This window comes from Colossoma macropomum, unplaced genomic scaffold, assembly GCF_904425465.1.
Source record: "Colossoma macropomum unplaced genomic scaffold, Colossoma_macropomum, whole genome shotgun sequence".
Classification (NCBI taxonomy): domain Eukaryota; kingdom Metazoa; phylum Chordata; class Actinopteri; order Characiformes; family Serrasalmidae; genus Colossoma; species Colossoma macropomum.
The window spans coordinates 41,423,814-41,437,587 of NW_023494789.1; the positions used below are offsets into that span (position 1 = coordinate 41,423,814).

The 13,774-nt window shown below is 35.0% G+C and overlaps 1 protein-coding gene across 1 annotated transcript; it reads right to left on the reverse strand.

Annotated features, from left to right (window-relative positions):
• Nucleotides 1–952: 952 nt before the first annotated feature.
• Nucleotides 953–11,864, reverse strand: LOC118808578 (membrane-spanning 4-domains subfamily A member 4A-like). Its single transcript, XM_036571354.1, has 8 exons — nucleotides 11,448–11,864; nucleotides 10,679–10,859; nucleotides 6,742–6,852; nucleotides 6,590–6,646; nucleotides 4,651–4,770; nucleotides 1,652–1,765; nucleotides 1,364–1,420; nucleotides 953–1,259 (listed from the first exon to the last, which is right to left on the reverse strand). The coding sequence occupies exons 2-8, from the start codon at nucleotides 10,832–10,834 to the stop codon at nucleotides 1,239–1,241; spliced, it is 636 nt and encodes a 211-aa protein (XP_036427247.1). The 5' UTR covers nucleotides 10,835–10,859; nucleotides 11,448–11,864; the 3' UTR covers nucleotides 953–1,238.
• Nucleotides 11,865–13,774: the final 1,910 nt, after the last annotated feature.

Sequence of the window (13,774 nt, forward strand, 5' to 3'; positions counted from 1 at the left end):
CATTCTTGTATTTAGAAATAAATAGAAAACTCATTGACCTTCTTAGGCTTTATAGGTTCATGGTGATCAAGCTGAACCTATAAAAACTCTCCTCACATTACTTCACTGCTAATAAATTCTAACAAATTCTTCCATCTGGAAAACTGGTCTAGTCTCTAAGATAAGGAATTATATATTTTTACAGCTTCATTTGTAGCTTACATTTCTTTCTTCAGTACAGGAAAAGGCACTAAAAATACTGTTCATGCTAACCTACACTACAGATGAAGCACATATGCAGACACACGATACGTCTTATATATAAAATAGAAAGTGTTAAAGATCATTGGTACAATGTTTAGAGTTCGGTCTTTATAACAGTTTTAATTTCCAATCAATAAAATAACTGCTACATTATCAGTTGTTGATGGTGGATGGACAGTAGAAATTCACTGCACAAAATCTGTGCCATGGTTAAGCTTATCCATAATAATTTTATGTTTTACTTGATCTACTTTACAGAATAAAACACAAACATATCTGCATATGACACTGATGTTCATGAGGGACAGAATGACTTAGGACAGTAACTATTAGTAAAGGTACTAAACTGTCACTGGAGCAGGACCTCTCGTCACTAGGGTGGGACCCTCAAGGGTACATCTCAGTATCTTTAGTCAGGGAACATAACTGTACCATAATCCACTGAAATGATATTTTCTAAGTTGTATTGACTCCACACACCCCGTCTCATCTCCAGGCTTTTTATTTTATTGTTCTGTTTTAAAACATCAGGTTATGAAAAGGTATAATTATGTACTTTTCACTGGGAAAAACTCATTTAAGGTTCACAATTGGACCTTAAAACCACTGCTGTACCTTTGAGAGAACATTTACATTGTTTGTATCTTGATGAATGAAAAATGTACCTGCACAGAACCTTTATTTCTAACAGTGTTGGGTTTACAAAAAAAAACAAACAAACAAAAAAAAAACAATGACTATAAAAACAAACAATAGTTTGTCCAAACATGCATAGTGGATTTTTTTTTATTTAAAAAAATAGATATTTTCGTCACACTATTAAAATATCTTTGCATCAGAGCAGTCCGTCTGTATATGACTGTATAGTTCTACAGTTGCAGTCCATATGTAACGTTATTGTGGTGTTTATTCTGGAGATTTTTCAGTCTCAGTTAATTAGCCTTTTATCTTGGTGTACTCTGGAGGACTTTCCATTGGTGGACTGTTCATGGTGGTCACTGCTGGTTGGCAAAGGGCTGTAAATATACACCACAGAACTGTAACACATTTTAAAGTAATTTTGCTCTAATTTTACAGTATTAACTCATCTGACTCCAAGGCTAATTTTGCATATTATTACCTGTTTACTGGGGTAATCAGGACATCCTGCTTGGTTTGGAACCAAAGTGATGTTCACCTACAGACATACAGAGATTTATAAGCTGCAAAGTTTATACAGGGTGAGTCACTATACAAGGTCATTACAGCAGATAGAAAACATGTATAAACTATGTTCATTGACAGTCATCTCTTGATCAAAGTGAAGACATTGCAAACAACAAAATTCAGCAACAACAATAGTAAGGAAATCTACCCATTGGGTATTTTATTGCATCTCTGAAACTGTCCCTATTTTTCTAATACCTACAGAAGGTTCAGCGCTACAGATGGCTTTACTGGCAAAGGCTGAGACACAGATGGAGATGGTGAACTGCACGATGGAAAAAATGATCAGCACTGCGAGAACTCCAACGATCAGGCCCTAAAAGTAATTTCATTATAATCTGGTTCATTCTTAAAATGTACAAACTATGCAACCCATGTGAAGACTTCATAGCGAAAACTGCTAGCTGGTAGATTAACAGGATTAACATTAATTCAGTGGAACCAGACTTTTTCCAAGTCATTTTGGGCTGTTTCCATTTGTCCAGTCACCATGAAATTTACACACAATGTAATGGGTAACATGAATTTTCAAATGATCTCGAAAACTGAAAAATGACAAAAATGGAGATACAAGGTTTTGTTCTGACAGCAGTGATATATATATGTTGGGATGGGGGAAAAAATGGATTCTCAGATGCATCACGATGCGAACGTGGACGATTCTGAATCGATTCACAAATGTCAAAAATCGATTTTCTAAATTTTAATCTATAATGTAATGTTGTTGGAAACTTGGAAGTGCGGAAGTGCAGCACCCGGACAGTCTGTGGTGGCACATAACAAAAACACAACTGGATGAGCAAGATATCCGACCAGCACCCTCTGCATTAAAAGCCAGGTTAGGTCAGGAGTCGACAACCCAAATGTTAAGAAGAGCCATTTTGTCCTTTTTGAAAATGCAGACTTACTTTGCTCTGCTTTAAGCTTTAGCTCAAGTCTTTTCTCCCATCTCCGCCAGAAAAGTTTTCTTCAAGAGTAGATCACTTTCTTGTAAAATATCTCTCAACGTTCAACTGTTTTACGAGGCTGAAGTCGCTTCTTATTCTCCAGCTTCTTGTGTGAATTTTCCTGTTCCACCTTAAATTGTGACTGAGGCGGCGAATGTGAATGTGGCACCATTTAAGGTGGACCGGGACAATTCGAAAGAGAAGCTGACTTCAGCTTCTCAACGTTTAAGTGTTTGACAGTCTCTCGTTGCAGATTTAATGTACCAGGAAACAACTGCATTGCTTATAAATGTGAATAACGCATCGTTGCTATGTGACCTGCAGTCTGCATGCCAGTTCTCAGTCATTGCGAACCAGGGTTTTCATGCTATGTTGCACACGTCCCATCTCAAAGATATTTTTCTGACACAGCGATCCCCACTGTCTACAATGAAACCGAAGTTATAAAATCACTCAAGAAAAAGGGTAGGACGGCTGTAACGTGCTGCGTGGACATTTATTGAAACTGGATCTTATTTTACCGTAACTGCACATTTTATTGCAGGTGAGTGGCAACCAGTGTCTCATGTGCTCCAAATGAGAGCAGTGAATGAGAGTCTTCTGGTTCACTTACCACATCACTTCCATTTGATTTATTAATAAAAGATATTGGAAGTAAATGCACTATGGATCATTACAAATGCTTTGCTTTAAAAGTACCAAGTCCTCACACAATGAGAAAAAAGAAATCCTATATAGGAAAAAAAGATGCCTCAAGATGCATTGATAATCGTTATATAATCGCATCGCAGCCCTCTGAATTGTAATCAAATCGAATCGTGAGGTGCCTAGAGATTTCCAACCCATATGTGTATATATATATATATATATATATATATATATATATATATATATATATATATATATAGACAAATGGAAACAACCCAAAATGATCTGGTTAAAAGTCTGGTTCCACTGAATTACATGTTAATGTTGTTAATAGGATATAAATGTATTATCAAACCTTTCATGACCTTAATTAAACAAATTTAAACCAAAAGTCTGAAACATGAACAGAGAGTGAATCTTTTTTTTTGCATGTATGGTTTCTTTCTTCTATAGTTTTTGACTAATGTGTGCAAAATGTAAATGTGTGTAAATGTTATTGTGTTATTATTTTATGTTATTATTTTTACCTAAGATGATCAACTCCGACTTAGTTTTTGTGTGAAATTGATGCCTTTTTAAACTCATCACACACATTGATCTCTATAAGTGGGTGAAACTGCTGAGAGCTAATTAGGATTAGGGAGCGTCTACAAATCACCATCATCAAAAACCAACCATGATACACCAACATGAAACCTTATAGGTAAGTACAGCCTTTCAGCAGATAGAACACAAAGAATGGACAGTTTTTAGCATGACTTCTATCGATGATTACTGTTCATGAGTGGTCTTAAAAGAAGAATTTTACCAAATTGATTTTTTTTTTTAATTTCCATGATCAACACACTTTAACAATTTAGGCAAAAAAGGAAATGTTACAGGAGAGCAGTGCAGTTTATACACACACACACACACACACACACACACACACACACACACACACACACATACATTTTCCAAACTGCTTATCCTTGTGGGTTGCAGGGAGTACAGTTTAGAAAAAAAATTAATTTGATCCAGTGCACTGTACCATTCTACACTGATTACTTGTTCCTTTGTGTTTTAGCCTGAGAGCTTTTGGTTTCAGAGTACCAGTTTATTTTTTATTTTCATATTAAAATTACTCAGTTTGTTTTTTTCCTGGGGAGCAAAATTTGATATCTGTACTTCAGGGTTTGAGTATACATGTAAACATGCCCCACTTTGAACATATATATATATATATATATATATATATATATATATATATATATATATATATATATATATATAATACAATAACATACATATGTTGTTTAAAAAATTATCAATATTGAATCCATATTTAACAATGTTTATGCCGTATATCAGCGTTGGTTGTGTTTAATATCAAAGGTAATTAGATGTATTCTAGCTGTTATACAATACTATGTTGTCCTTCCTTATGCACGTGAATTATCTTATATCTAATCTACTCAGATATATCTCCTGAAAAATGAGTTACTTGTATTTAAGTGCCATTTTCACTGGAAATTACATTAATGCAGGGTGGTCTCTGACTGTGAATCAAATAAAAGAATGTGATGCACAACTGACTGTCATGTTATGAAAAATCAAAAAATCTTACCTCAGAGTAGCAATTATTCAAACGATAGTTGCAAAGAAATATCATATCCATCGAAAGCAGGACGATGGCTATTCCTGCAGTTATGGTGCTTATCACATTCATCACCAGAGCACCCATCACCTAGATGAGAGTCAGAAAAGTAAAGCAAAAGATGGGCACCAACAGATACATTCTCATTCAACTACTTTGATTTCTAAAATTACAGTCTTACAGAAACACAACACGCAACTGAAACAACATTTAGAAATGTATGATTTTATGATCAAAGAGGGAGCATATCGCTGCTGTCAGAAGAAAACCTGTGTCTCCATTTTTCGTTTTTCAGTTTTATAGATAATTTGAAAATGCCTGTTGCCCTTTACATTGTGTGTAAATTTCACGAAGAATGGACCAAAAAATGGCCCAAAATGACTTGGAAAAATGTCTGGTTCCATTGACTTACATTAAAAGTAAAGTAGGTTTTTTTCCTTCTCCTGTAAAGTTACCATTTTGGGAATATGAGGTTTTCTTCCGACAACAGCGATATGCTGTCTAAGTGTTTGTCTTATCACTGAGACACTGAGAGTTTAATCACTGGCTGACTTTTCTAAATAAAAATGGTAAAGCTGAGAGTGTGATAACATGAAAAGTGTCTGTGCAGTAACTGCCTTCCAACCTCACAGATAAAGAAATTACATACTATATCATTTTTACTGAAACTGACATTTCAAGCCAGAAGCACTGCACCACACTACTCATTTACATTTATTCAAAGCCTTCACACCTCATGCATACTGTAGGCAGCATTTACAGCAGGTTACTAGAACATACAACATTCCTGCTGTGTTTGCTATTGTACAGTTAATATGGCAACAACTACAACAACATTAGCCGAAGACAGACATTTCAGCTGAGCTGCCTGTAAGTTAGCTTGTAAAGTCTCTTTCAAATAGATAATAACTCAATTGCTCTCTTCACAAATCTGATAATAAGATCTCATGGTCAGTGAAGACAGCTGCACATTACAATTACTCATCTACTGCAACAAAACACAGATATGTGGACTCTCAGCTCTACATCAGTTATATTCAGTCTGAATGAACAAGTCTTGCTATTTACACTCATTGGTCTGGAATTTAACTTCATCTCTTATTTCCTTTCCTTGATTTTTCCTGATCTGTAATCCATGAACTCTGAGCTGACTGGCTAGTTGCCATCCACATGGCTTCAGCTGAGGTAAAATCAAGGAAATCATATAAGAATGAAGTTTCATTCAACTTGTTTTGTGTTGCATTGCACCTCTAAAACAATGACAACTCCTATATGTGAAATATCTCAAATAAATCTAGGAATCTTTATGAAATAACAAATATTTTAAATAGCATGTTGTAGTAGAAGGATATATAGAATATTTACACCAAGTCCAACTAGGCAGATTTGTTTTTCTTAAATGCAGCACATTTTTGTGCCAAACATTGAACTTTGTCCATCAAACTAGCTCACAACAACAACTTTATTCAAAAAAGGAATTCTTGTCATTTTTTTCTTGTATTTGTTTTACACATTGATTTTAAGGAAATACTCTTTTTTTACAAGCAAAACACATATAAGTCCAAGATAAATAGGTTAAACCATTTGCGTAGGTGCCTAAATTGATTTGCTCAGAAATAAATATACATCCTTATATTTTTGTGAGCTCTCATATTTTGCCAAAATGTGTTTTATTATATGTAGTGTTGAAATCTTTGTTTTTTGGGTGTTTTTAAAAATAATGATACTGATAATCAAATTAGCTCAAAATTAGTTGACTTATTTATCTATTTTATGAGTAATTAATCATGCGTTAACAACATGGTACAGTTTCAATGATTTTTAATGTAAAGCATTATTGAAATAAGTCTCGAAGCATCTTTCTGCAATGAATGTAAAAACACTAAAACTGTAGTTGGTGTTTACATACCACACAGTGATGAAGCTTGTTACTTGCTGAAACAGCCAGAGAGCCAGTGATGATGTACTGAATGAGAGGAAAAATGCAAGAGTTTTTGTTTAAATTGGTATCAGGGAATATTTATATATCTCAATCTGATGGAAGAAATGGATAAAGCTTACCATGAAAGCACCCCAAAATACAATTCCACTGAAGACAGTGAAGGCAGGAAAAAAGAAGGTTATCAAGATACCGAGCAAGAGTGTGAACAAACCGATCATTATTTGAACAGTCTGTGAAAGACAGAGATATTTGATTGATCTCAATACTGGTTATATTTGAATACTGAAAGTTGTAGACCTCTATTGTAGCTTATACAAATGCATTTTCAATAGAGCTCAGATGAGTCAATGTTAATAACTTTAAGTGCATGTAGGATGTACAACTAAAATAAGGATTTTGAATGTCTCTGTATGTAACTGAAAGACAGCGCCAAATATTACTAATTTTATAATAATATATATCATATATATTGTTATTTATCTGTTAAAATGTGCTTTAGGGCCTGTTTAAGTTTTAAGTCCACTCCAGTTTAGTGGATTTGGAATGCACCATTTTGCCACCTTTTTTGTTGTGGGACGTTAGAGCTGGTTTCTCTCACTCTGGCTTGTGATGGTCTGCTGAGTGTTCTTATTGTGAATCATGGCACTTTTTTAACTCTTTGTTTATAATATGAAGGCTAAAAGCAGAGATATGACAGTAGTGAGTGAATTTTGGGTGATTTTGGAGCTCGATTGCTGGCCGATGGATGGTCACAGGTGGATGAAATCACTACGTTTTTTCGGGGCAGAGACTGATGAGTATCTGGTGTGTGAATCATGTCACTGATTTAACCCTGTATTGAGAACAGAGCAGTAGGATTTTGGGAGATTTTCAAAGCCAAATTATTCACTGATGCTTGATGATGTCACACTAGCTAGTTAGGGCCGCCAGGTCTGCTGAGTGTTCTGATATATGGACCATTCTGTACCTTAAACTGTTCTTAAGTAATAAAGGTTAGTCAACTATGCATTTTGCCGGCAAAATGGTGGCTTCGGGTCCGAAGTGCTGTATGCGCAACTGCATTACATTCTGACATCCACTGACAAAAGTCTGGCACACAACTCTGTGTCATTAGCATGGCTATCACTACTGATCTCATGTTTTCTGATGATGACATTTACCAAGAGGCAATATACACAAATAGACAGGCAAATATCCTAAAATCAAACCCACCCACTCCATAGGAAATTTCCCAATGTAACCAGGACTGTAACCATCTGTTTATTCAATGTGACTTAAACGTTCCACTAACATAATTATGCTTCCATAATAAACATAAAGTGAACAAGCTCAGGCTTTCTCCTTCCTACACTTTGGCAGAGACTGTAAATCTTATTTCTGGGAATCTGCTGGTCCACCAAGTACTTTTCAAGAAATGGAAACTAATTTTATTTTATCTTGTCTTTTTCATTTTTCTAGTTTTTAACTTACAATGCTTTAGTTCTCGCTTCCTTCTGTATAACTTGTATATGATATTGTGACAGGTTGTGGGGAGTCTATTTTCTTCTTTTATACATTTATTAATGTGTTCAATTACAAACCTCAATGATACATAAGAGTCAATATCTTATATTTTTTATTTTGTATTTTCATATAGTATTTTCTCAGAGGTCCTTAAGATTTTTTGCCAGTTTATGTATCAAAAAACAGTAATATTTCTTTTTTATACGACCATCTTTCAGTCTCATCCATTAGAATTAAATAAGCTGTTTTTGTTACTGTGTCTTCATGAATTGAATATGTAACAGGGCTCCAAACAAAAAAATTAGCTTTTTTAAGTGCCAAATAATAATAATACATATCCAGTCCACTCTTTTCATTAACAAGATTTGGGAGGTGAATTTGGTGAAACGTAGTTCATGTAGGCTGTGTGGAATTTAATTTTAAATTCTTTCTCTGCTGTTTTTTCACATGCATGAGACACTGCGCAGGCTGAGGGAGCTTCCTTAGAAGCACTCGTTGCAATAATGAAACTGCATGCATTTTTAAGTGTTTGTTTTTTTTTCTGTCTCTTTTTGAAACGATTCATTCCTGTTCAGAAATCCATCTTTGCTTGCTTTCGTATAGAATTTGCAATATAGTCTGCCTTGTGTTATCATGCCTGAATCATGCCAATTCCTGAAGCCAAAAAGTTCTGAAATCTTTCTGTGGTTTTACTTTTGCATGAAGTGGACAGTCACTCAAGTACATCTTCGTGTGCATCTGTCACTAGTTCCCTGGTCCTAACTGGGTCAGACTGGGATTGAGCAGATGACCTCTTAAGGTCTGACAGAGATGTAGATTGTATGAAAAAATCTGATATTTTCTCCATTTTCTACCCAGTAATTATTTTTGGGGTCATGTTTTGCTATGCTTGTTGAAATCATGCAAGCATGCAGCTGGTTTTTTGATAGGCGGACTAAGTCTATCGGTTACGTTTTTAGATGGAAAATGATAAAAGGAAATACACTAAAAAAGTAGGAAATACACTAAAAAAGTAAGAAGTACAGAAAAATAGTAATAAATAGTCACCCATAAAATGATAATAATATTACAAAGTTGCTACCTGTCACCACAGGCAAGTTAATTTCATTACTCGCTAATCAGTAATTGTGGTTGTAGTTGTGACCATTTTACTTGCTGTCTGGAGCCCTGTGTAAATGAGCTCTGTTCAGCTTGACTGGCCTGAATTGTGCCTCATTTAAAAAGCAGTCCAGACTGAAACGCTTCTTATGACATCCTCGTGAGTGGGTGGGGCTAAACTGCTATATACAGAATAGACTAATATATAGTGCTGTGAAAAAAGTGTTTACTCCTCCTGATATGTTATATATTTGCATATTTGTCACACCTTCTTGATGTAGATCTTCAAATTGTAATTTGGGACAACCTGAGTAAACAAATAATTTCATTTAAATTTGGGGAAAAAAGTGTCCAACACAGGCTGGCCCTGTGTGAAAATATGATATCCCATTTATTTACAATTAACCAAATTTAGTTGAAAATTGTGATTAATTAAACTAGACTCACCCTGGCTTCATTAATACAGCTCTATTGAATCTAAGTATCACTTAAATAGAACATTTCAAGCAGGGTGAAGTAAGCTAGTAGCACACTACACCACAAACAAAATAAAGTCAGGAAGAGATGAGAATGAAAGTCATTGAAATAATCAGTCAGTAAAGGGTTACAAAGCTATTTCTAGGGTTTTGAGTCTCCATCAACCCAAAAGCAGAGCCATAATGTCTAAATGGAGGAAATGTGGAACAGTGGTGAATCTTCCAGAAGTTGCCAGCCAATCAAAATTCCTCCAAGAGCACAATGATGGCTCACTCTCAAAGTCAGAAAAGGACCCAAATGAACATCTAAAGAACTGCAGGTCCTGCTCAACTCAGATCTAAAAATTACTGCAACCCAAGAGGAACATAAAGGCTTTGCCAAAAATACCTTGATGACCCCAAAGCCTTTTGGAATAATGTTCAGTGGGCTGAGGAGTCAAAAGTGGAACTTTCTGGAAGGTGTGGGTCCTGTTACATCTGGGCATAAAACTAACACAGCATTCCACAATAAGAACATCATACCAACAGAGAAACATGGTGGTGGCAGTGTGATGGCGTGGGGATAAACTGCTCATTCATGGCTTGCCGTAACCATGAATTCTGCTCTCTACCAGAAATTCTTGCAGGAGAATGCCTGCTCACCATGTGTGAAGAAATTTTGCAATTGGGCAATGTAGTGACAAGCCAAAGCACAAGTGGAAAGGTTTTAGAGTGGCCTACTCCTAAGGTTGAAATGAGCATGTCATGCTCAAAAGTCTTGTAATGTAGTTGCCCCACAGCAATAAGAAAGACTCATCTCCAGTCATAAGAAATGCTTGGTTGAAGCAGTTGCTGCTAAAGTTGGCATGAGTGGTGGTACAACAGGTGAGTGATATGGATGTTGCAAACCTTTTCCTTCAGTACATAAAATGATCATATTAAAAACTGTAATATGGGCTACTTAACACAAAAACATGATCAAACAGATTGGGTCACTTACTCCTAATGCTTTTGGTTCCCCTTTCAGAAATTTCTGAAGTGAACCCCCAGTGGAGACAATTTGCCCAAGTTCAGTTGATGTTGGTGGGGAGCTCACTTGGGTCACAAAGATGTGGTCATTCCCCGTTTTAGAGGCCAAAGCAGCAGTGTCCGACATCTTTAGAGTGAACTGAATTATTCACCTGTGAAAGATCAAACATTCATCACACTATCAGCACTACAGAACAATGATACCTGACAGCAGTTTAAAGATTTTGAATCTCCTACTTTTAAATTTCTAACATTTTTTTTAAACATGGACCTGCTGTTCTCTTCCTATTGCATTCTCACATCTCAAATACTGGAGTTTTGAATAATGTTCAGATAGGTTTGTTTTACAGAGTGACATCATCTTATATTAATATTGAACTATTAAGATGAGCAAAGCTCAATGCAAAAATATTGAAAATAAGGTTAAAATAAACTAAGCAAACCAAGACAAATGTAACATGAACAGCAAACCTGAAATACCCCCAAGAGAACATGTCACACTGGAAAATAAACTAATAATATATCTAATGTATATTTGTGTTGGCAAAAAACTGTCCTTATAAAAAAACAGTCAGTTACAGTCAGTTACTGTAAATAACCAGAAAATGAGCATGAAACCAGCCCAAAGAATTACCTGCAGGCACAAAATAACAGATATAACTATTATAAGTAGAACTTTATGATACATAGATGAAAAGATATCACATATGCAAGAAATAAGTTTGAAACATAAAATCCACCTCAGTTTCCTGAAAAGAAGTGCTGTCGTTTTCTTTGTGGAGTGTGGTTTGGTGTGTCCCGTCTCTCTTCTTCTTCTGAATGACTTTTCCTCTGAGCTGCCGTTATGAAAGGCATGGGAAATTTCAAGTTTGCTAAACAGCTTCATGTTCTATTGTGAAATGTAGAATTTAGAAAAACAATTAGGGCAGTGTGAGCTGTCCTACTACAACTCAGCCTGAGCCTCTGTGCTGTTACGAAAGCAGCTTGTTTCGGTTACTTCATCCTCAGTGAGGAGTGGCTTCACATAGAAAATGTAGAGGTGGGGGAGAAGGGCGGGGGCTTCCTGTGGCTTTTCCCAGATTGCCTGTCAACAGTAACCTCACATAATATAATCACATAGTGATACCATGACCATGTTCAAGTGAATTCAAATATTTACTAATTGTCATGTATCATTTATACCAAGACCACAAGGTCCCACTTTATATTAAATGTCTCTAATAACTGTGTAGTTACATGTGAACAACATATGCAACAACAATGTCACTGTTACAGATGGATTACAACTGTACACCTTATGTAATTACACACATAAATCGATTTTTGTGTGTAATTACATAAGGTGTAATTACACACATAAATCAATTTCAGTTTTGCCTCATGTAATAACACAAGTGTATCTTAATATTTGTAACAGCTTCTTCTCTCTCATGTAATTACACAAGGTTAATAATATAAATGTAATTACATTTGTAATTAGACTGGAACAGCATTTGTTTAGATTTTATTTTCCAGCAGTACATTAAGACATTGTTTACACTGTGTCTGCCAGCTTTCCTAACATTTAGCTAGCATTTATGTTGGTGTTGCTGTGACATTGTAAATGTTTCAACTTTAAACCATTCTGTAATGTGACAGTACTGCAGATGACCCCTTACCTTAAAATGTAACTCTTATGACATTAATTAAATGTGATGCATTTCTCCCAAAGCGATGTCTATATTACCACTCCATTATTACACAGTACCTACATACTAACTACACAGGAACTGTCCACTTATTCTAAAGTGTAACTATAACTTTAACACTACAATACAGTACTTTAACACTGCACTGCAGTACTTTAACACTGCACTACAGGTAGAAGATACACTTGTGTAATTGCATTAAGCAAAACTGAAGTTGATACACATGTACTTCTTCAATCCATCTGTAACAGTGACTAAATCATCGGTAGTTACAGAGTGATTGCATATGTTATTCATGTGTAACTACACAGTTACTAGACACACAATATAAAGTGGGACCAAACACAATAAAGAAAAAAGAAGAAAGAGTGTTTGTGGTATTATACATATATTCAGCTTGTTTCAGCTATTGTTACTCAACGCAGCCCTAAGCTTGATTCCAACTATGGTAACACCTGTGAGGTGTAAGCTTCTAATTCTCTTTTTTGGGGTTTACTGACAGCACAACATGTAACTCCTCTTATTCAATTTATATCATTATTCCATTTTCTTCTAATTTTTCTGCTGATTATTTTATCTGCTTACTCATTCCACAGTTTTTGAGACATTAAAAACCAATAACACTTTATAATAACTTGAATCAATATACCACTAACTAATGATTAATGGCTATGAACAAATCATTTGTTCATGGAAATGTGAAAATTAACAAATGTTTAAAATGACAGTTCATGGATTTGACAGTGTGCGCATTCATTTTGCTAATATGTTAACAACTTATTAGTTCATCAGAATTTGAAAATGTACAAATGTTTATGATTGACTGCTCATGTACAGCAGTGACACTGATATGGTGGTATTTATTATATATAAACCTTTTTACAGCATCTAATCCAAAGCTGACTAGTTTAACTGTTTGTAAAAGTTGTAAATGTTTATATCCCAGTAATGAACATATAGTACACATTTACACATCATCAATGAATTCAAACTAGGCAAAGAGTGTAATGAATTAGTGACTTTTAAAAGGATGAAATCTGCTCAACAATCACAAAAAGGAAAAAAAAAGCTCAACAATTACAAGTAAAAAAGAAATTTGTTAAACAATTGCAAAAATTAAAGACACTTGCTAGTGAAAGCAACAATTCAGCAAACATTCTTTCAAAGAATAAATATATTTTTATGTACAATGCACCTTAAGACAGCAAAGCTGTGTCAGGTATTTGTATTTATCAGAAATGGATTAAATGTATTTCTTAATTTTTTGTCAATTTTAACTAAGGTGGTCTTCCAATAAACCCATTGATTCTGTTTCCCCTCAACATCCACAAATTTTCCTTATATGCGCACCATGCCCTCTCAGTATGTATGGGCACCAC

What these genes read in the sequence shown, in the direction of transcription:
- LOC118808578 (XM_036571354.1), bottom strand. Translation starts at nt 10,834, where the DNA reads ATGTCGGACACTGCTGCTTTGGCCTCTAAAACGGGGAATGACCACATC. An exon ending in GGGAACCAAAAGCATTAGGA is followed by an intron (nt 6,853 to 10,678) that starts GTAAGTGACCCA and finishes TGTCTTTCACAG; the next exon opens with ACTGTTCAAATAATGATCGG. An exon ending in TATTTTGGGGTGCTTTCATG is followed by an intron (nt 6,647 to 6,741) that starts GTAAGCTTTATC and finishes CCTCTCATTCAG; the next exon opens with TACATCATCACTGGCTCTCT.